Here is a 22,492-nt window from a genome sequence, read left to right as displayed (position 1 = left end):
AGGTCCAGGACCTCCATGTCTTCGGCTGAGTGGGAGGGGGAGTTGAAATGTTGGGCCACAGGGCAGTGGGGTTGATTGGTGCGGGTGTCCCGGAGATGTTCCCTAAAGCGTTCTGCTAGGAGGCATCCTGTCTCCCCAATGTAGAGGAGACTGCATCGGGAGCAACGGATACAATAAATGATATTAGTGGATGTGCAGGTAAAACTTTGATGGATGTGGAAGGCTCCTTTGGGGCCTTGGATGGAGGTGAGGGAGGAGGTGTGGGTGCAGGTTTTGCAATTCCTACAGTGGCAGGGAAGGTGCCACGACGGGAGGGTGACTGGACGCCTCCTAGCAGAGCACTTTAGGGAACATCTCTGGGACACACGCACCAATCAACCACACCGCACTGTGGCCCAACATTTCAACTCCCCCTCCCACTCTGCCGAAGACATGGAGGTCCTAGACCTCCTTTGCCGCCGCTCCCTCACCATCCGACGCTTGGAGGAAGAACGCCTTATCTTCCGCCTCGGAACACTTCAACCCCAGGGCATCAATGTGGACTTCACCAGTTTCCTCATTTCCCCTTCCCCCATCTCACCCTAGTTCCAAACTTCCAGCTCAGCATTGTCCCCATGACTTGTTCTATCTGCCTATATTCCTTTCCACCTATCCACTCCACCCTCCTCTCTGACCTATCACCTTCATCCCCACCCCTATTCACCCATTGTACTCTTTGCTACCTTCCCCTACCCTCCTCTCTGACCTATCACCTCCACCCCCCCATTCATCTATTGTACTCTATGCTACTTTCTCCCCACCCCCATGGTTGTGGTTGTTGGAGATCAGTCATCTTTGTGACAATATTATAACTTTTGTCCTAGTTTTTTTTGTGAAGAATGGGTCAGACGGGAATCGAGCGGTCTATTCTGAGCTAATAAAGTAAACAGCTTGTGAGGCATTGGGGTTTTTAAAAAGTTGAAACGATAGAAGTGGTCTGAATGGGTGGGGTCAAGGTCTACAGAACCAGGATTTTTAGTTTAAGGCTGTCTACAGTTGCTGGGATCTTGAAGCTGGATGTGGTAGCTCTTATCCCTCTCTCTGTTACAGCTAAAAATTGGGATTCTCTTCCTACTGCTAGAATTGCATGCAAGACAATCTATTTTACTGAATTTGCCTTTGCTAAGGGTGTGTTTATGGGGTATTCCTATATTGGAACAGTTAATTAGTAGTAGCTTATATATCATTTTGTTAATCACTCCAATAGTTGCAGTTAAGCCAATTCTTTTATTTTTATTTTGTTTGCATTTCAACTGCTCTATAAAATAGTTTGTTTTGCTTAAAGTTTGACCAATCAAATTGCATCTGGAACACAATGCCTTACACTTACCGCTAAAATAATAAAAAGTTAAGATCTAAGCTGCTTTAATCTATTTTGAGGGAGTTTGGCCTGGTCTGGCCCATTACATATAAATTTCAGGATATCTCTGTAAAAGATCCTCCGAGGAGTGTCCGAAACCCAACCATCTTCGATTGCTTCATCAATTGCCATCTCTCCATCATAAGGTCAGAAGTGGAGTTTATTTGGTGGTGATTGTGCAATATTTACACCATTCATGACTCCTTAGATGCTGAAGCAGTCCATGTCAAAATGCAGCAAAACCTTGACAATAACCAGACAAGGGCTGACCAGTACCAAATGATATCTGCACCATACGAGTAGCAGGCAATGACCATCACCAACAAAAGAGAATCCAGCCATCTTCCCATGACATTCACTGGCATAATTATCACTGAACCCTGCTCCCCCACTATCAACATCCTGAGGGATTAGCATTGACCAGAAATTGAATTGGACAAGCCATATAAATACTATGGTTACAAGTGCAATTCAAAAGCTAGGTATCCTGCAGGAAGTATCTCACTTCCCAACTCCCCAACCATCTACAAGGCACAAGTCAGGAATGTAATGGTATCCTCTCCATTTGCCTGAACAGTGTAATCTCCTCCACATTAATTTCCTCCACTGTCAACGTTCTGTGGCAGCAGTATATACCATCTACGCAATGCATTGCAGAAATTCACTAAGGTTGCTTAACAGCAGCTTTCACTCATGAGCAGTGCCCTCTAGAAGCAAATACATGGGAACACCATCACTTGCAAATTCCCCTCCAAGCTACTCACCATCCTGACCTTGAAATATATTTCTGTTTCTTCAGTGTTACTAGATCAAAATCTTGGAACTTCCTCCCTAATAGCATTGTGGCTGTACTTATACCAAATGGATTGCAGCAATCCAAGAAGCTACCACCACCGTGTCAAAATCCTGGGGTATCATTGATTAGGAGCTGAACTGTACAAACAGTATATACACAGTCTACAAAAGCAGGCCACAATCCAGGCACCATGCTGCCAGTAACATGCCACCTAGTTCAGTAAAGCATGGCCACCATTTACTGGGCATAACTAAAGAATATGATGGAATATTGTCCACTTGTCTAGATGAATGCAGCTCCAACAACACACACTAAGGTGAACACCATTCACCTCACCCATTGCCCTCAGCATTTGCTTCCTGCACCATTGACGTACAGTGGCAACAGCGTGTATGATGTCCGACTCACCGACAACTCCTTACAAATCTGAAGCCTTTTTACAACAGTAAGGAAAAGGGCATCCAATACCTGTAATTTCCTCTCTCAGGCACACACTATTCTAACCTGGAACAATATCACCTTCATTGGCGCTGTCAAAATCCGAGAACTCCCTTCCTAAGCTATGGGCAATAAATGCTGGCCGAACCAGCAATGTCTACCTTCTGTAGGTGAATAAAAAGAAATAGACTGGATCTAGCCCACATGGTGTACTTGCAGCCTGTGAACATTTGTTGTCTGTGCACATGTATGGCCACTTGCGTAAGTTATTTGCTGCTTATTGGAGAGTGAAAATTTGCATGGAAGAAGCAACCGGGGTTAAACTGGAAAGAAGATCACAAAAATGTATCTATATTTGAATAACCTTTTTCATTACAGGTAGTATTTAGTGTGTACGACTAGCATCTGTTGAGTATTTCTGACAGGCACCTTATTTATAGCTTAGTTGTTCCTACCTTGGATTTCATTTCCTTTATATATCCATAATTCTTTTTCTTCAGTTTCCATGTAAAGACAGACCCGATTCACAGCACTGTAATCTCCTCCACTATTAGGGTAACAAGGCAATTGTTCTGGGATAGGAATTGAACCCCAAGCTGTTGACACCATTCTGACCTGTACCAGCCATCTACTTCTTGAGCAACGTTTTCCTCTAAGGATTCTAAGTGGTTGTGGCAATGTGCAGTTAATGTGTGGTTGTTGTCAGGAGCTAAGGAGAATGATAGCAGAGATTCAAGTTGTCTTATCACATAGCTTGCCAGGACTCACTCTTCACTTCTGCCATTGACATCTGTTAAAAGAATTCACAAGTTGATATTAACCTGTTTGTCTGCGTTACAAACGCACTTCCGTGTGTTATCAGGTCCTGGGGTGGGATTTGAATCCCAAGTTTTTGTCTTTGCCCACTGTGCCGCAAGATTGCCTGTACATTAGCCATGATTTCAGTTTAAAATTTGTAAACTTTCTTAGGATATTGATTCTTCCATGCTAGCAGTTTCATTGAGTGAATTTTGTTTATTTGTGAGTGTGTGTGAGATTCACGTCCATAATTCCAAAAGTTAAATTCAAGTTTGACAGAAATACAGTTCTTTTAGTATCTTATTGTACAGTTCATAAACTTTCAAGCTGATAAAATGAAACCTTTATTGCTGTATGTTTGCAGTTCCCCTGTGCAATAACTGAATCACTATACCCTGATCTCCTCCATCACTGCAACAAAGCAATAAAAATCTCATTTGCTTCAGGTGTTCAAAGGCCTAGTTTCTTATTATGCTCAAATCTAAGTAGAAGCTCTCATCTCTTGCTATCAGTGGCTTTACCCTTAATCCTCCTTCATCTGTCTATGTTCTTGCCTCATTATCTCCTTTTTTAGCCTCAAATAGCACCTCCACATCTTCACTGTTCAAACAGCCTCCAGTTCAATTTGTTGCATGCTGTTTGTATAACATCTTGGCCTCAACATTGACTCCTGGCCTCGAGATGAAGCCTCATGCCATCTGGAGGCTACGTGCTGGCACGGACTGGGTTGTAATTCTGAACATTAGGAAAATAAAGAAATAAAAATTTATTCCTTTTAATTTTGTATTTTTGTACCTAAGGTGGCACGAAGGTCTGTAATGGTAGATGTTTTATTTCTTTGTTTTTCTAATTTTCTTTAAGAATTTGTACTTAATCTATACCAAGATATCTATGAAGCTAATATGGCACCCTAAGTGGCGACTGCTAAACTTGTCACTGTACGCGTGTAACAATAAAGCCAATTTTAATTTTAATCCATTCTGAATCTCTGTATAGAGTCATAGAGCCATAGAGATGTACAGCATGGAAACAGACCCTTAGGTCCAACCCGTCCATGCTGACCAGATATCTGTGAAGCCTTTGTCAGCATCTTCATATCCTGGATAGGAATAAAGAAAAATCTTGTTCTTTGACTCTCGGTTCAAGTTTTTAACATTTCTCTCCATTGGAGTATCACTTTTCTGTTTGTTGTCTCTATAACCAGTAGAGTCATAGAGATATACAGCATGGAAACAGACCCTTCGGTCCAACTCGTCCATGCTGACCAGATATCCCAACCCAATCTAGTCCCACCTGCCATCACCCGGCCCATATCCCTCCAAACCTATTCATTTACCCATTCAGATGCCTTTTAAATATTGCAATTGTACTAGCCTCCACCACTTCCTGTGGCAGCTCATTCCATACATGTTCCACCCTCTGTGTGAAAAAGTTGCCCCTTAGGTCTCTTTTATATCTTTCCCCTCTCACTCTAAACCTATGCCCTCTAGTTCTGGACTCCTGCACCCCAGGGAAAAGACTTTGTCTATTTACCCTATCCATGCCCCTCATGATTTTATTAACCTCTATAAGGTCACTCCTCAGCCTCTGATGCTCTGGGGAAAACAGCCTGAGCATTCAACCTCTCCCGATAGCTCAAATCCTCCAACCCTGGCAACATCCTTGTAAATCTTTTCTGAACCCTTTCAAGTTTCACAACATCTTTCCGATAGGAAAGAGACCAGAATTGCACGTGATATTCCAACAGTGACCTAACCAGTGTCTTGTACAGCCGCAACATAACCTCCCAACTCCTGTACTCAATACTCTGACCAATAAAAGAAAGCATCCTAAATGCCGCCTTCACTATCCTATCTACCTATGACTCTACTTTCAAGGAGCTATGAACCTGCACTCCCAGGTCTCTTTGTTCAGCAACACTCCCTAGGACCTTACCATTAAGTGTATAAATCCTGCTAAGATTTGCTTTCCAAAATGCAGTACCTCGCATTTGTCTAAGTTAATCTCCACCTGCCACTTCTCAGCCCATTGGCCCATCTGATCAAGATCCAGTTGTAATCTGAGGTAACCTTCTTCGCTGTCCACTACACCTCTAATTTTGGTGTCATCTGCAAACTTATTAACTATACCCCTTATGTTCACATCCAAATCATTTATATAAATGATGAAAAGTAGTGACTAGGCACCGATCCTTGTGGCACTCCATGGTCACAGGCCTCCAGTCTGAAAACAACCCTCCACCACCAGTCTCTGTCTTCTACCTTTGAGCCAGTTCTGTATCCACATGGCGAATTCTCCCTGTATTCCATGAGATCTAACCTTGCTAACCAGTCTCCCATGGGGATCCTTGTCGAACACCTTACTGAAGTCAATATAGATCACATCTATCGCTCTGCTCTCATCAATCTTTAAAAAATTACTTCTTCAAAAAACTCAATCAAATTTGTGAGACATGATTTCCCATATACAAAGCCATGTTGATTATCCGTAATCAGTCCTTGCCTTTCCAAATAAATGTACATCCTGTCCCTCAGGATTCCCTCCAACAACTTGCCCACCACCGACGTCAGGTTCACTGGTTAATAGTTCTCTGGCTGTCCTTACCACCTTACTTAAACAGTGGCACCACGTTAGCCAACCTCCAGTCTTCCGGCATCTCACCTGTGACTATCGATGATACAAATATCTCAGTAAGAGGCCCAGCAATCACTTCCCTAGCTTCCCACAGAGTTCTAGGATTACTTTGAATATTGTTCTGGTCCTTGTCTGTTTAAGCTTACTGACCTAGAGATTGGTCCTCCTTTCATTACCATGATGCTGGAACCAAGAATCCTTGCACAATTCTCTACAGTAACTCATTATTGTCATGATCTCAAAATCATGAAAATCGTTATATCTTTCTCTGCTCCATCTGCTACAAGCTTTAGCTTTTCAATATTAATATGTGTTCAGAACACATTTAATAAAGAACAAACCATTAACTACTTATTTGCAATTTCATGAAAAGAAAACAACCATTTGTTTGTTTTTGAACACTTAATAAAAAGAATGTTTGTTTTGCTTTAGCCAATTTAATTTGGGGCATATTGATTGAAAACACCTTGCTATGGATATTCTGGTCTCCTGAAACCAGTTGGGGATAGGGGAATAAGGAGTCCTCTAGCATTGCTGAATGTTGGAAGTATCTAAATGACTAATACCACTTTAGAAAGTTCTATGTGCCACTTTCTGAAATACCATTTCTGTGATGCCGTGTGGTGTCATGAATTCAATAATCACGTGATCAGCTTTTGAAGCATGAGGTTTCAAATTACTTTGCATCTAGTTTGTTTTTAATGATTCTTTACCCTGGAAATTTAAAGTTGGCAAACTAACAAGGATATGATTTACTGTATAGTACATGATGCATATATATCAGCCTGTTCTCTACAAGTGTGTTTGTATTTCTAGTACTCATCTAATACATAAAATACTCTTTTTCAGTAACTCAACCCCCGCCCAGCTTCCTGCATCTCTTCGCATTATTTTCAGATATGTGACTGCTCTTTTTGTATGAGGATCTTGTTTCACAGACTGGTTTGTGGTGTGTATCTCTGTAAATGAGAATCTACATAAAAGTCTTGTTTAAAAAATTCCCTTACTAAAGCAAATTAAAAGCAATCTTGCAAATATTGCAAGTCCAGAGTTAAAGTAATATTAAAGTTAGCATTTTGGGTGTACAAACTTACTGTCAAAACTGAAAGGTGTCAGCCCAGTCTAAGAATAAATAAACAGCAGTTCAGAGAATCAATGAGCAGACTGCAGGAAATAGTTAAGAATTTGAGTGGCTACCATTTTGTTTTTGGAATGCTGGAAAGAGATAAATCCCAGTAGACATTCTGTCACACTGACATGAATTTTAAGCATAAAAGAACAGAAGATGCCAAGTTAGACAAAATGTGAACTGCTAGAAATAAGCAGAGGGTTTGCTGTTACCCAAACAAGAAGGCACACTAATATGACAGCCTTATTTTGTCCTTATCTTTTCTGCCACCAGTTTGTTAAGAGCTTTTAGATTATGATAAACATTTTCTGACCATAAATGTGGTCAATTGCCTCTTTTCATAACCTTTTGATTAAATATTGAGAGCAAACTGATTATTTTTAATAGATAGTGTTTTTATTTCAGACCAAGTGATTCAGTAAACATCAATTGTACATAATTAGATTTCGTTTGGTAATTTTAATTCAATATCTTTAAAAGCCTAAATGGAAATTAAACTTAGAATTCTTATTTGCATTGGAATTCCTAGAATAGCAATGTTCATGTTCAGTTTGCATGAAAGTAGGATTCTTCAGTTTTTAAGAAGCAAAGATTTGTCACTTTTAGTAATGTCCCTTTGTCATTTTTGCAAAAGTCATAGAGTTATAGAGATGTACAGCACAGTCGTCGGAATTATTTTGACTCTGCAAACTGACCTGCAGGAATCACAAATGCAGATGTTGAAAAGTTCGTAAATATGTGGAATACGTTTAGGATCATAATAGTTTCTTGGAATTTTACTGAAGTAAATTGCAGCATTTGTTGGTTATCGATATTGTACTGACAGCTATGGATTTCTTGGTATTCAACTACTGAAATGTGGTGGTAGTAACCTATTAGTTCATTAGTATCATTTTTATTCAAAATTTAGAGTGCTAATCCTTATCAAATTTTATCAAAGATCCCAGTTATGAGTACTGACAAGCTGGAAAGAGTGCAGCAAATATTTAATGAAATAATTTAACCTTTGGAGTCCAATAATTGAGGTGAGATTACACAAACTAAGGTTTCCTTTTTTTTCCCCAATCTGCTTTATTTCCTCTAAGCAAACCCTTATTCCTTTTAGGAGGAACATGATTCCTGAATGTTTTTATTGAGACACATTTTCAGATAGTGAACTCTGCATGTCCATTATGTGGGACATGTGGTACTCAAGCCATATGTTTCCTGCTAATCTGCATTTTGTTATGGCAGAGGCCAAGGTCACCCACAGGGACACCTATTTCATATTTTGTTGATCCTCATCCATCCAACTGTTGCCATTGAAGTGCAGAAAAGCTCCTGCAGGGAACTTGATTTTTGGCATGGCTTTACATTTGAAAATTACCATTGGCTTTAAATTTGTTCCTCTGGCCATGTAGCCAAGTACCACTGTGAGTCATGCCTGCTTGTGTCCTGTGGTTTCGCATTTGAACTGTTTTCAAACCTTTCCATTCCCCAGTTCAGTTGTTGGCATGTCAAAATTCATGTGACGTTTCATCCATATTGCTGATATGGCATAATGGGCTCTCATTTAGTTCCACTTTCTGATGGTGAATTGTTGTCAAGGTTTGTCGGTAGTTTCTAAACAATCTTAGTCGTCTTCCACACTAGACTTTTATGTTCCAGAAAGTAGCTACATCAACTAGTTGTTGCTAATAAGTTTTTGCTGGACTCAAATTTTGATTTGACCCATTTAGAGTGTATGTTCAGAATAAATTTTTGGTGATGTTACCATGCTGATAACTTTTGAGGACCTCATGATCAGGCTAGCAGCTGGTTTTTGTTTTCATGATGCATTCAACTTTGTGCATTTTCAAGGTAGATTCCCTCTTTCCATTCTGGCCAAAGTTTTTCAATAATATTGAACTTATTCACTGCAGCATACATATATGAAATAGCAATCATTATAACTTTTACCTTTAAATCAGAGCCAGACTTCATTTATTTTGTTGGAAGGCTAATTTCTCTTCTTCTTTCTTCATGTACTGTGTAGCTGCATCTTAACACTGTTGCATCATTGCTTTTTGATCTCTGTAGCCCAGTCATAAGATACCTGTAAGGTATCTTGTCTGAGAAATAGAGGTTGACCTAACGAAGCAAGAATAGTATGTTGTGGATAACAGGGGATAAGGACTTGTAGAAAAATGAGATTATTTTGTATCATGATCCTTGCTAATTCATTATCCAAAATACCAGTAATACCCTGGAATAATATATGAATAAAATATTTCCTGGAAGTCAGTGGCCACAATGTTATTCAAAACTGGCACAAATGCTTCTTTTATTATAAAGTAGTGCATACTCTGATCACGTGTATCACTATGGGGAGCTGATAGCATTCATAAAGTGTTTTGACTTCTTTATCTCTCCCAATTTCATGTTCATCCTTTGAATTTTAATACCATATCACAGTCAGGGTCAATATTTTGTTGTTCATGCAAATGTATAGATTAATCATAAAATTCCAGTGCGATGTCACGCCTTGCCTGAGCTGTGTTATGAGACTGAGTTTTATTAGTGTGGCTTTTAGTTAAAATGTAGCTGTATTGATATTTAGCTGAAGCAAGCCACACACTGCAGAAAGTATGAAAAATGTGTTGCTGGAAAAGTGCAGAAGGTCAGGCAGCATCCAAGGAGCAGGAGAATCGACATTTCGGGCATAAGCCCTTCTTCAGGAAGCCCTTGTGAAGAAGGGCTTATGCCCGAAACGTCGATTCTCCTGCTCCTTGGATGCTGCCTGACCTGCTGCGCTTTTCCAGCAAAACATTTTTCGGCTCTGATCTCCAGCATCTGCAGTCCTCACTTTCTCCCACTGTAGAAAGTATGTTTGAAAAGTTCTATCGTCACAAAATGTCTCAACTCTGGGAGTAAATACCTGTAGTGCTAGTGGATAATAGAAGATCTGCTTAGTTTTACGCTCAAATAAATGTGAATTAATCAATTTTGAAGCCAATCCATATTAAAATTGCTGGAGAGATTTAGCTAAATCTGCAGATTGGGAATGGAGTAGATGTTTGAGTCTAGAAACCCTTCTTCCGAATTGTTAAAGCAACTTCTATTACTCCATCTTAGCCTCTGCATGCCATTAAAAAATTATTTTCATTAACAATGGAAATAATTATCTTTGCTTTGCTATTGAATTGTTTGTGAAGGGATCACCAATGTTCCATTAAAATTCCAATGTATCTGCAGTTCTATTCTGTGTAGACTACATTGTGGACCCCTGCTCCTATAGCAGTGGTTTGGCTAAAGTTTTGAAGTTTGCTCAACTGTGAGATCGCATTTGACTGGAACTGTACAGTTGGTATTTTCACAGTTTTATTATTTTCCCCAATTTCATCTATTTGAATTTTATATCTGTTCTCAGCTGTTGCAGACATATGCAACAACTAATGCTAGCTGTCTCTGTGACTTACTCAAAAAAGCTTTTGTTAAAAAAAAATACTGACCAGTTGCAGTATGATTCCCTTCAATTCCTTTCCGTAGTTAAGGGACTGAATTCAAAATACATGCTCCAAATATATCATTGCTCTTCGTAAAGCTTTTTTTTCACCATGGGGTGCTCAGAAAAATACCTTGCTGTGTCATTATTAAACAAAATTTCTTTAGTCATAAGGTTTTATCAATCAGTTGAAATGCTAATCAGTTGAAATTGAAAAAGATGATAGGTAGCTACATAAAAGAATGTAACCACAGTCACATGCCTTTACCTTGAATGAGAAATTTCAGGTTTCCTAGCGAAATATTTGCCTGGCAATTTAACTTGTAATGTTTACTGGATAACAACCAGATTGGTAAATAAAAGAAGTCTGACTGGTAAAACTTAAACCACAAACAATGTGGCTCTGTCTATACTCCAATTAAAGTCCAGAAATTTATTTAAAAAAGTCAAATATTAACACTTTCTGGTATCAAAATGCTACAATCCTATCTCTGTAAAAATGTAACTGTTTATATCACAATGATTATAACAGAAATAAGATGAGTAAATTTGATTGTGCCATAGTAAATTTATTTTTGGAATAAAAATTAGGCCTAGATTTAATATGGCTATCCAGACTTTAGGTATTCTATGACTGAAATTTGGAGAGGTGTAACAGTAATCATAATTTGTGGTATATAATTCCAAATTCCCCACATACGACTAGTGTACTAAGCTGACAGTAGTATCAATGAATGATGCCTTCCTCATGTATTGACCAAATGTTCGCCAAGGTGCTGCTCAAATTTGATGGGCTGCACTTGTAAATACCTTGCAAGAACTGTAGCAAATACTACATTGGATAAATAGGCAGAAAACTAGCCACCAGGATACATGAACATCAGGTAGCCACAAAAAGACATGATCCAGTACCACTAGAATATTTACATATAGATGAGGAAGGACACCATTTCGACTGGGACAACACATTCATCCTAGGACAAGCCAAACAAAGGCACGCATGAAAATTCCGAGAAGCATGGCATTCCGACTGGAACTCTATCAACAAACACATTGACTTGGATCCCATTTTACCACGCTTAAGAAAAAGAACAGGAAATGACATCACCAAACCAAGGAAATCTAAACATATAAATAAAAAGTGGGCCGTACCACCAGTGCTTCATCCAGAGACTCACTGACATTACCTAGTATGGTGATGAAATGTCCGAAAACGAACCTTCCAGCTCCTCAACCCGAGCTACAAATCTTCTCAAAATTTACTAAATAACATCTATCTTCATTTCAGGACTGCAAATAACTCCAGCATGTTTTGTCCAGATTCAGAATGATTTCAACCTTTTGGCTTCAGTAATTGCCTGTTACTTAATTTCATGTAGTGTTTGACCACATAGAAATCCAAATGAATACAGTATATCAAAAGAGGCAAGTAATAATGTCACCAGAGTATTTCCTGCCACTACAATAGTGTGATGGAAATTAAACTACAATATCATGTAATTGTCCATTCTAATTTTCAAGATTGAAATAACTATTTTAGACAGTGTCCTTCAGGGCCACATTACATCCCAAATATTTTATATCCAATTAATTACTTCAAGTATAGCTACTGTGTACAGAAAAGTCTTAAATATAGTGATGAGATATGACCAGATAATCTGTTCTTAGTGAAGCTGGTGAGGGATAAAAGTTGGTTAGAAATCTAGGGAGGATTTCACTGCTGCTTTCTAAATCATGCAATAAGGTCTATCATCCACAACCGTGAGGGTAGATGAAGCCTTGGTTTCATATATTTTCTGAAAGATCTCTAATAATGGTGCATAACATATCTGCCTATGTTCTGAATTCCGTCTCTGAGAACAGAACTTGAATTCACTTTTGACTTTGGTTTGAATTTTACCACTGAGACAAAGCTGATGCTGATTTCAACTAAGCTCAGCGAGCTGTGTGACATTTTAACATCTGACCATTCTGGTACCTTGTGCTTTTTGCCACCTATACCAGTATGTGGGTCTGGGTGAGGGTTATTTTGAGGTTGTTTATTGCCACCAAACCTCCTTTTGTCTTTGATTTGTTTTAGTCCTATCTCGTGATTTTCTTTTGGTACAGGATACACCACCATCGAAACTGAAACTGAACTGTTCTTAGATAATAACAATGTTTGTTTATTTATTGCATGATAGCTATAAGTACAACTACATTTGGTCAGGCATGAAGGGGTGGTGTACAGACATTTGCTACCTCTGAAGGATAGAGTAGAGCTCCTTGCTATACTATTAAACTGTATGTAACACCCATATCATGGGTTGAGTCAATGTAGCAAGAACATAGCTCCTTAAGAACAATTAACTTGTACAACAATACCTCAACTGACTGCAATGTAATTGTGGCAATATTAAAATCTCTGTGACTTACTGATTGAATTCAATTTCATAATTTTAATACCAGCAAGATGAGGAAAATTTGAAAATAAAATCACGATGAAGAACTTACTCGATTTTTAAAACTTTAAAAAAAAAGATAATGGGATAAATAATGAGGACAAAGATATTTAGGATCTGATGATTTCCACCCAAGGATATTAAAAGAAGTAGATGAAAAATTTGAATGATGAGAAACAACCAGTATGGATTTGTGTAAGGTAAATCATTTCTAACTAACCATTGAATTTTTTGAGGAGATCATCAATATGATAGGTGAAAGGATGTTGTTGAGTGTTATTTATATGGACTTCCAGTAAGCATTCAATATAATTCCACATGGTCAGAATTTTTTTTTGTCTGGGCATGGACTTGGGTAGGAGGCTGAGATTGGGATGATGAATATATCATCCAACAGTAGGAAATCATTAATGGTGTCTCCCAGAGATCTGCACTAGAGTATATTATTTCAATATTTCAGTAACTGAGATGAAAGAATAGAGAATTGTTCATCCAGGTTTGGGGACTAAAAACAAGTGCTGGGACTGTACGTCATATAGATTAGACCAGAGTCTTGCAAAGAAATATCAGTAAATTAAGCAAGTAGGGAAAAACTTGCAAGTAGTTGGAATTCATTTTGGGAGACTATGAGCTCATCCATTAATAAAAGCAAACATCTTTTCTGAACATCAAGAAGTTAGAAACTTCCAAGGAGCATGTATGTACAAAAGTCGCTGGAAACTAGTGGATAGGTACAAAACAATCAGTGACTTGGGGAATTTAATTCTTGTTTCGATGAGGCTGGTATATAATGGGGTGAAAGTTATGCCTTAATTATATAGAACTCAGGTGAGACCTTATCTGGTGTACTGCATTATGTTTTGGGCACCATTTCTTAAGGAAGTTGTATTGCTACTGAAGACAATACAACACATGTTTAGCAGAATAATACTTGGGTTTTGAGGGTTTTATTATAATGAGTGGTTGCATAGCCTGACTAGTCTTGCATTCTTTATAGCACAGTGATAAATGTTAAGATGATTTACGTATTCAGTTCCTTTCTCTGATTGCATTTCCAGACTAAGGACACATGATCATAAATTTAGAGTTTGATGACACTTCAGGTCTGAAGGTGGGAAGCATTTCATACAGAGAGTATAAGAAAGTAGAACTTTCTCCCCAACGAAATAGTAGGGAGTGTGTTACTGAATTTATTCAAGACAGCGTACAGGAAGGAAACTGGAGTTGAAACCACAACCAGATCAGCCTATTGAATGGTAGAGCTGGGTCACAGGGCTGACTGGCCTGTTCCTAAGTTCTTGATTTCTATTTCTTACCATTTGCAGTGTTTCAAGAAGGTGGCTCATCACCTCCTTCTCTGGAGTCACTAGGGATAGGCAATAAAAATATCCGCGTATCATGAAATAATTAAAACAAAAACGGAGACCAGGTTAATTGAATATTTCAGAAATAAGACTGATATTTTATTTTCTGAGCTGAGACTATTAGAAGCCATGGACCAAGATGGGTAAAAGGATTCAGTTATAGGTTGACCATGAATTATCTGAATAGCAGAACAGCCTCAAGCTGTCAAATGGTCCACTCTTGACCCTAACTCTGAAAACAATTGGCTGCAAGCATATTAGAGTTATTTGGTGAAAACTTTATTTGGTTTAAGATAATAATGCAACATTATAAGGATATTTGCCGTGCACTGTTAAGAATCGATTTAGGTAAAATTGGTGCTGTGTTGACATTTGGTAACTGCACCATGTCCATTCAAACATACGAATATTGTTACCTGATATTCTTTATTAAGAATACTGACTGTAAAAGTATAAAGACAGTATATAGTCTGCTGTTCCAGTATGTCGTGTCTATGAACAGATGTACTACAAAAATGTAAAACTTAAACCTGCCCTTCTTTGTAATCAGACCATAATTTCTTGATGGTTTGCACCTGACGTATACAATACAAGCAAAAACAGCAGGTTTGGGAATGTTCTGCACAATACCTGACCTGAATTTTTCATAATCTCACAGTAGCTAGAACATTTGTACTCGTTTTGCTGTTGACTGAGATTAGATGAAGTACTCAATCTCTGGAACAGCAGTGGATAATCACCATGACAACTGTGAATAAGTTGGTAAAGGAATTATTCCTAAATGGAATGCATAAATGAATAATAATATGAAGATACTCAAAAGTTAAAATTTAAATATTTTTCCCGGTTGAATATAAAATATCAGTTTGTATATTGCATTTTGTTTGAGATGCCTTTAATATTCCTAGGAGAGATGATTAATTGCATTCGTAAAGTTAATAATTGCAATTTTTATAACTTTTTGAATATTTAGGATTGTCATAAACTTTTGTTAGATCTCATGAATTATGTTTTTAATGTTTGTAGTAATTTATTAATTCTGCTGCAGTAATGAAAATTCTACAGGAGAATACGTTTTCAGTTAAGAAATAAAGCTGCTGAACCACAATGTCTTATCATGTAGGACACCAACAATGTTGTTGGGGGTAAATATATCTAATGTTGTGAAAAATAAAAACAATATATGATGCAATGATATTGTCAGCCTTCAGACTGGGGTGATAAGTTACCAATAAATTAATGTTGTTTGAACTTTTACATAGGGATGATATTTCTAATGTGAAAATACAGTTAAGCATAAATCTGCCCATGTTACTAAATATTCTGTGTTAGATTCTAGTGGAATGTGGTAAACAGAAAGAAGTCATGCTCTAGTCCACATGATTGCAGACCCACAGCATACTAGTTTACTTTTAACTGCCTTTTTGACAATCAGGATGGGCGATAATACTGGTGTAGCCAGTGACACCCACTTCCTAGAAATAAATAAAATAAAAACAGGGTCGTAATCTGGAATTTTGGAGTCATGAATTCTGAGGCAACTATAGCTACTGTAGAGCCCTGACTACGTTAAAGCAATGTTCTAGAGCAAGTCATAAAGATATATAACATGGAAACAGACCCTTTGGTCCAACTCATCCATGCCAACCAGATATCCTAAAGAATCTAGTCCCGTTTGCCAGCATTTGGCCCATATCCCACTAAACCCTTACTATTCATATACCCATCCAGATGCTTTCCAAATGTTGTAATTGTACCAGCCTTCACCATGTATAATTAGGAATTTTTAATCAAGTGACCTTTGGATGTTGGTATCCCCTGTATTTTGTTTTTGTGAAGCAGTTTAGTAATTAACTGGGTAAGTCTTTTCAGGAGCATGATCTTAAACTGTATGGAAGAGAGTAGATGACTGAAAGCTTCCTGGAGTGTTTGGTTAGAAATGTGCATTGGTTATTCAGAGCTGAGAAAATCTAAAATCTCAATGGTGTGAGGATTCAAGGAGTCAAACTTGACAGCTTATAGGACAAAACTCAGTGAACAAAAGCAGAGGATTGGACAGGGAAGGAAATTTTTTTCTTTCCTTTTGAGAAACAGTAAAATGGCATTGGGAAGTAAATGGGACTTTATTTTACTATGTGTTGTGAAATCTTTCAAACTGCACCATGTTTTTTTTATATTCTTCTCGAGTTGTAAACCTGTTTTATTGTTAGAAGCAAATTTGCAGCATTGTATGTTATGTTTCAATGAAAGACAACCACATTAAGGAAAAAATATCTATCAAGCCAGATTTCTTTCTGGGATCTGATTTATCCAATAGTAACATCAATTGGGAGCATAACAATATACATTTGTCTTTCCTCAACTGAAAGTTCTTTCAGCGGAGTGGACCCGATGGACTGAATGGCCTTACTTCCACTCCTATGTCTTATGGTCTTTCCCCACAGTGATTAACAGCACCTTCGACTATGTATCTTCTCCAACTCACATTTCTGCTGTTTCCCATTCCCTGCCCACCTGCAGCCATGATAAATTTCCTCTATCCTTCCCTTTCACCCCAACAGCCTTCATATTAAATGGATCATTCTGTCCTCCATTTTTATAATCTCCAGCTGCAACCAAACGCATTTTCTCATTCTCTCCTCATTGCTTTTAGTCCTCTGAAAAATCAGTTCCCTCCATGCAACCCCTGTCCACTCTTTGGTCTCCCAACAAGCCTTCTGCAACATTTCATGTAAGCATAGGAGATGTGTAACCTCCCCTCCTCTTCTCACCTCGAAAGGCCTTAAAAGGACTTCCGAGGTGCAATGGTGATTTTATATATAGTTCTTTCAATTTAGTGTACTGTCACTGCTATTGTAATGCCACCAGCTTTACATTGTTTAGGCCAAGTGTATGTTGAGTAACTGCTTTGTGAAGTAACTCTGTTCAGTCTGCAGAGATTGTGTGAGTTTCCACTTCTCAACTTATTTTAACACTTCACACCTTGATCTTACACTGCCCTCTGCCTCATTCAGTGTTCCAAGAAAGCTAAGTATAAGTTCATTTTCAGCATCTTGTCTTTTGATAAGACACATCATAGCCATGTGGACTCTAAAGTGCAGTCCCACACTTTTAGACAGTAACCTCTTTTGCTCTTTGTGTTATGTACTGTTATGGCTTTGTTCCATCTTGTTCTGCTTTCAGATGGCAATTGTTGGTTATTATACCTTTCCCACCTTCTGATCTATTTTTGTTTCCTTTACTAATCCAATTTTGGTTCTATTTTTGGCCTATTTTTCATTAGAATTTAAATATTACCAATATTCACCTTTGATATCACCTTATCCTGTTCCAGAATTTTTTCCAATGCCTCAAGTATGTAAATTCATTTCTTCTTACAGCAACTGTGTAGCAACACCAGTGGCCCTTCTCTTCTCTGGCTATCCAGAATATGACATACAAAGCTATCCAGAGATTTAGGATTTATTTTTCCCTCAGTTTTGATACCCTTCATTCTGAAATTATCAATCAAGAATGATGATCTTCCCTGAAAAAAAACATTAGCTCTAACATTAGAACTTAATTCATTGTTTGGAAGATGCCACCTTCAGCAGTATGGCACACAACATGTTTCAATTAGTGGATGGAAAATATAATTTGATAGAGAAAGTAATGAAGTAATGGGCTTAAAAGTGGTAAAAATGTAGGATTTCTACTCCTCACATTGACTCCATGCTCAAAATATTGAAATGTATTGCGGAGTGCTGGGGAAAAATACCAGCATCCACTTTCTCAAAATACCATCCAAAATCAATGTGCATTGTTGCAAGAAGATGTGATGTGAATTTGAAACTGATGTGTGGATGTTACTTTTCTCAAACAGAGTGCATTAATTTTCAGACCAATAGAAGAATAGCTGACCTATAGAAATTCAGTTCTTAGACCTTCTTTAAAAATAACAAGTATAAATGCATTTGACTTCCGACTTACTTCTGTAAAAGAAAATTAGCTTTTCATTTTACTGTAATTGCATAATTAATTTTAAAGAGTCCTGATGTTTCAAGCAAATTATAATGAGCTTATATAGATTTGTTTGAGTAAATAGAGACTTCCTGTGTTTAATAGTAGTGCTACTTTATTTAAAGCATATGACTAAGTATTGCAAGTTCTCTAACCTTGACTACATAAAGGATACATGGGGTGTATGTAGGCTGGTAACAAGCACAGACCAGCTAAAAATGTTAGTAATAAACTAGCAGCTGCACAGAGTCACTTTGCTTTTCAGCTTGAACGTAGCATTTCCTTTGCAGACTTCCTGAATCAAACTTATAATATGCTTATTCAATACAAACGTTTGTAATGTTGCATCAAAGGGGGCTTGAATTTTGTTTCAATGAAATAGCTAATGGTAAAGATGAGAGAAATCCAGCTGGTTTATGAACTGAACAATCACCTGGTCAAACTACTGAGTAATAATTAATAAAATAGAATGATGCACTATATTTTAAATAGCTTTACCATCCTTATTTTAGTAAACGCTTTCAGTTCTATAGGCCCTCCTTCAAAACACTCTTCCTTTGAGAAATATGTGTCAAGCAATTGGGTATTCAATAATAAGCCTCTTTATATTGTGAAAGATTTGAGGAGTATAAATAACTGGCAAAAATTTTTAATGTTGTCTTGTTAAGTTAGTTCCGAAAATGTAACTTAATTTGACTGTTTAGCTATGGGTGAAGGGCTTGCTAGAAAGCAACACAACTAGTCAAATGCTAGCTCAAAAATGATTAAAATATACATGGCAAATGCCTTACACAGGAAACATTGTGTAAAACAAATGAAGAGGAAAGTGTGTGTTAATAGTAATATGATTATGCTACTCTTTCTTGAGGTTTTGCCTTACCAGCATTCATTTTCTTATAGTACCATCCAAATTTAGTGTGCATCTGTTTTGTGACTACAAAAGCTGGATTTTAAAGTTTAGAATTTTTAAATATCTCTTTGAAGAAGCTATTGCTCAATAGGTGCCATGTAGGCCAAGATAATGCATTGAAGGTGTGAGGTGACCCATGTGAGGCTGTGTCCCAATATTCAGACTGATTTTAATCTAGAAAAGGGACTTGGGACAGGCGACAACACAAAGTGGCCAAGCAGAGACTGATAGCCAAGTTCGGTACCCATGGGGATGGCCTCATCCGGGACCTTGGGTTCATGTCACACTTGGGTTCATGTGACCCTACTGCACAACCCACATAAACAGAGGCACGCAGAGACAGGGGTGCACATGTGCGCGCGCACGCACACACACACACACACCCTCTCTCATACACAAGCTGTCTCTCATATGCTGACACATACACTGTCACGCACACACGCACCCTCTACACCCCTTTACAGTCACTCACATACACGTACACTCTCTCACAGACACTCATACCCTGGGCACGCGTATACACACACACACACGTTTGTGGGGTGAATTTGTATTTGCAGAATTGCAGTTTTTGAGCAAAATAAAATGTATGAATCCATGTAAGATTTTGTAAATCCCTTTTTAAAATTAGAATCAGCTTGAACATTGGGGCACAGAAAGCCTGACACAGGGCACCTCACACTTTCAATGCATTACCTGGGGCCAACATGGCACCTATCATTAAAGTTCACTTGAGAATGTAACTTTAAAAAAATTCTGGGATTTACATATGAAACAACCGAAACTAACATGGTCATTCGAAAAGATGAGAGACTTAAACAAACAATCCAGGTCTTTTTCAATATATAACTGCAGTTACATCACACTGTAAACATTTGTGATAAATTCTGTATCTTATGATCTTATACTCCACAACCACCTGATGAAGGAGCAGCATTCCGAAAGCTAGTGCTTCCAAATAAACGTATTGGACTATAATCTGGTGTTGTGTGATTTTTCATTTTGTGTACCCCAGTCCAATACTGGCATCTCCAAATTATGCTGGACAAGCTAGGCAATTCACACTCTCAAACAATTAACATCTTGAAATAAAGCAACCCACCACATCTTTTTAAAGGAAATATCAATTTGCCTTATGTCTGAATATTAATAGATTTTTTTTAAGAAAAAAGAGCAGATCCAGATCTGAATCTGTACCTTTGCCAAAATATTATTCAAGCCTTCCTTGGGTTATCCCCTATTTTTTTACTATGTTTTGTGGAAGATAATTTCCTAGTTTTTGGGAAATATTGTTCATGGATAGATAAACAAAAATTTTGCTGCTAAATTACTCATTGGTATTGTCTATAATTTCATAGGTGGCATGGTTCCTTCCTTTCCCTATCACCCAAGTCCATGTGACCCTCCTTTCAATGAAGACAGTGATAAGGTGAGTTTGAAAATTTTATTTAAATTCTAATTTTCTCCTTTTGAATGAAATGACATTTGATACGTACAGTAGCCTGTGTTGTGGCTAATTTAACGTGTTTTGAAAAAATTCTGCATATCTATTTCTAGTAAAGAGGTGGTCACTCATGTTTCTCACTGACTCCCAACACTTTGAATGATGAATGAAGCAGTGCACTATTGGGTGATAAATGTGTTAATGAGTTGTTGTGCTTAGACTATTGTAGATGCTCATCGAGAACATGATCTGAGTACAGGGGACACTCTTCATGAGAATGATGTAAAAGAAAAGATATTGAATAGAAAAAAAATGTCCTTTCAGATACCAGGATGAAAACTAAGAATGGAGTTGATATTAAAATCTCTTTACTAATTAAGTAAAAAATATATTGTTTTTAGTTGAATAGTTTTGTCAAGTTTCATTAAGAGCTAATTACAATTGGTCTGTTCTACAAGGTATCAACAAATCTATCTAAGCAAGGTGAAAATTAAGATAAAGCATTTTCAACACTATCTAGGTTTTGAGTAGATGTTTTCTACAGACAATATACTTTGGATTATTTGCTCTATTTTTATTGTTAGGAGCATCTTGGACACCAAATGTTAAGAATTATTGATCCAGAATTTGAATTAATATTTTATGTTCAATATTGGATTCAGAGTGTGAAAACACTTACTAGAGAGGTTGATTTGATAAATTTGTTTTTGGTTTATATGCTTTGAATTACAAGATTGTAAACCTGTAATAACTAAATGCAGTTTTATTTTTGGTTTGCATGAATAATCGATTTAGATAAGTTTAACCTTTTCTGTACTGTCTAGCAATCATTCATCTGATAACTAATTAGTATGCTAGTTATATCATAGATGATTATATTATCTGTAATTAGCATTTTGTATTTGAAAGACACTACATAATTGAGAAAAAAATTCAGTTATAATTCACTGTGTTGTGTTAGAATCATTCTGGAATTCTTGTTTAGCTCTCATATTTAGAAACTAACTTTGCACACAGTCTGAGAGTTTCTGATTACAGAAGTCATTGCCAGAAGCACAGTCTGAAAATAACTCTTCCATGTTAGATTAGATTAGATTAGATTAGATTCCCTACACAGTGTAGAAACGGGCCCTTCGGCCGAACCAGTCCACACCGACCCTCCGAACAGGAATCCACCCAGGCCCATTTTCCTCTGACTAATGCACCCAACATTATGGGCAATTTAGCACGGCCAATTCGCCTGACCTGCACATCTTTGGCCTGTGGGAAGAAACCGGAACAAACGGAGGAAACCCACGCATACATGGGAGAATGTGCAAACTCTACACAGTCAGTCAGTCATCTGACGCTGGAATCGAACCTGGGACCCTGGTGCTGTGAGGCAGCAGTGCTAACCTCTGAGCCACCATGCTGCCCCAGATACTTTGTAAGACAACTGTTTCACATGTGTAAGATCAAAATCTAGCAACTCCATTACAGTGAACCATTTCATCTTATGTTAGAAAAGACAGGCTACACACAGCCTGTACCCATATATTCTAATTGTGTGCCCTATTGTAACTCATTGTGGCTGGGCAGCCTACACTTGGGAATACATTGTGAAAACTCGTGTGATTAGCGAAGTATGTTTTCTTTGCTGATGACCATTTGATGAATAAAATTACCTGATGCACCAAT

The 22,492-nt window shown here is 37.8% G+C and overlaps 1 protein-coding gene across 4 annotated transcripts in view; it reads left to right on the top strand.

Annotated features, from left to right (window-relative positions):
- LOC122564492 (E3 ubiquitin-protein ligase RNF38) overlaps positions 1–22,492 on the top strand; it is a 167,406-nt gene that overhangs the window by 6,990 nt on the left and 137,924 nt on the right. For all 4 annotated transcript variants that reach the window (XM_043719481.2, XM_043719489.2, XM_043719452.2 and 1 more), the window contains exon 2: positions 20,730–20,800. In XM_043719481.2, the coding sequence (XP_043575416.2) occupies positions 20,735–20,800 (66 nt within the window). In that variant the 5' untranslated portion in view covers positions 20,730–20,734. The remainder of the gene's footprint in view (positions 1–20,729; positions 20,801–22,492) is intronic.

Source organism: Chiloscyllium plagiosum, unplaced genomic scaffold, assembly GCF_037043375.1.
Source record: "Chiloscyllium plagiosum isolate Xiang-an unplaced genomic scaffold, Cpla_swu_hap1 HiC_scaffold_2, whole genome shotgun sequence".
NCBI classification, from domain to species: domain Eukaryota; kingdom Metazoa; phylum Chordata; class Chondrichthyes; order Orectolobiformes; family Hemiscylliidae; genus Chiloscyllium; species Chiloscyllium plagiosum.
Note: the sequence above shows the minus strand (reverse complement) of the source record. Positions and strands in the feature narration are given on the sequence as shown.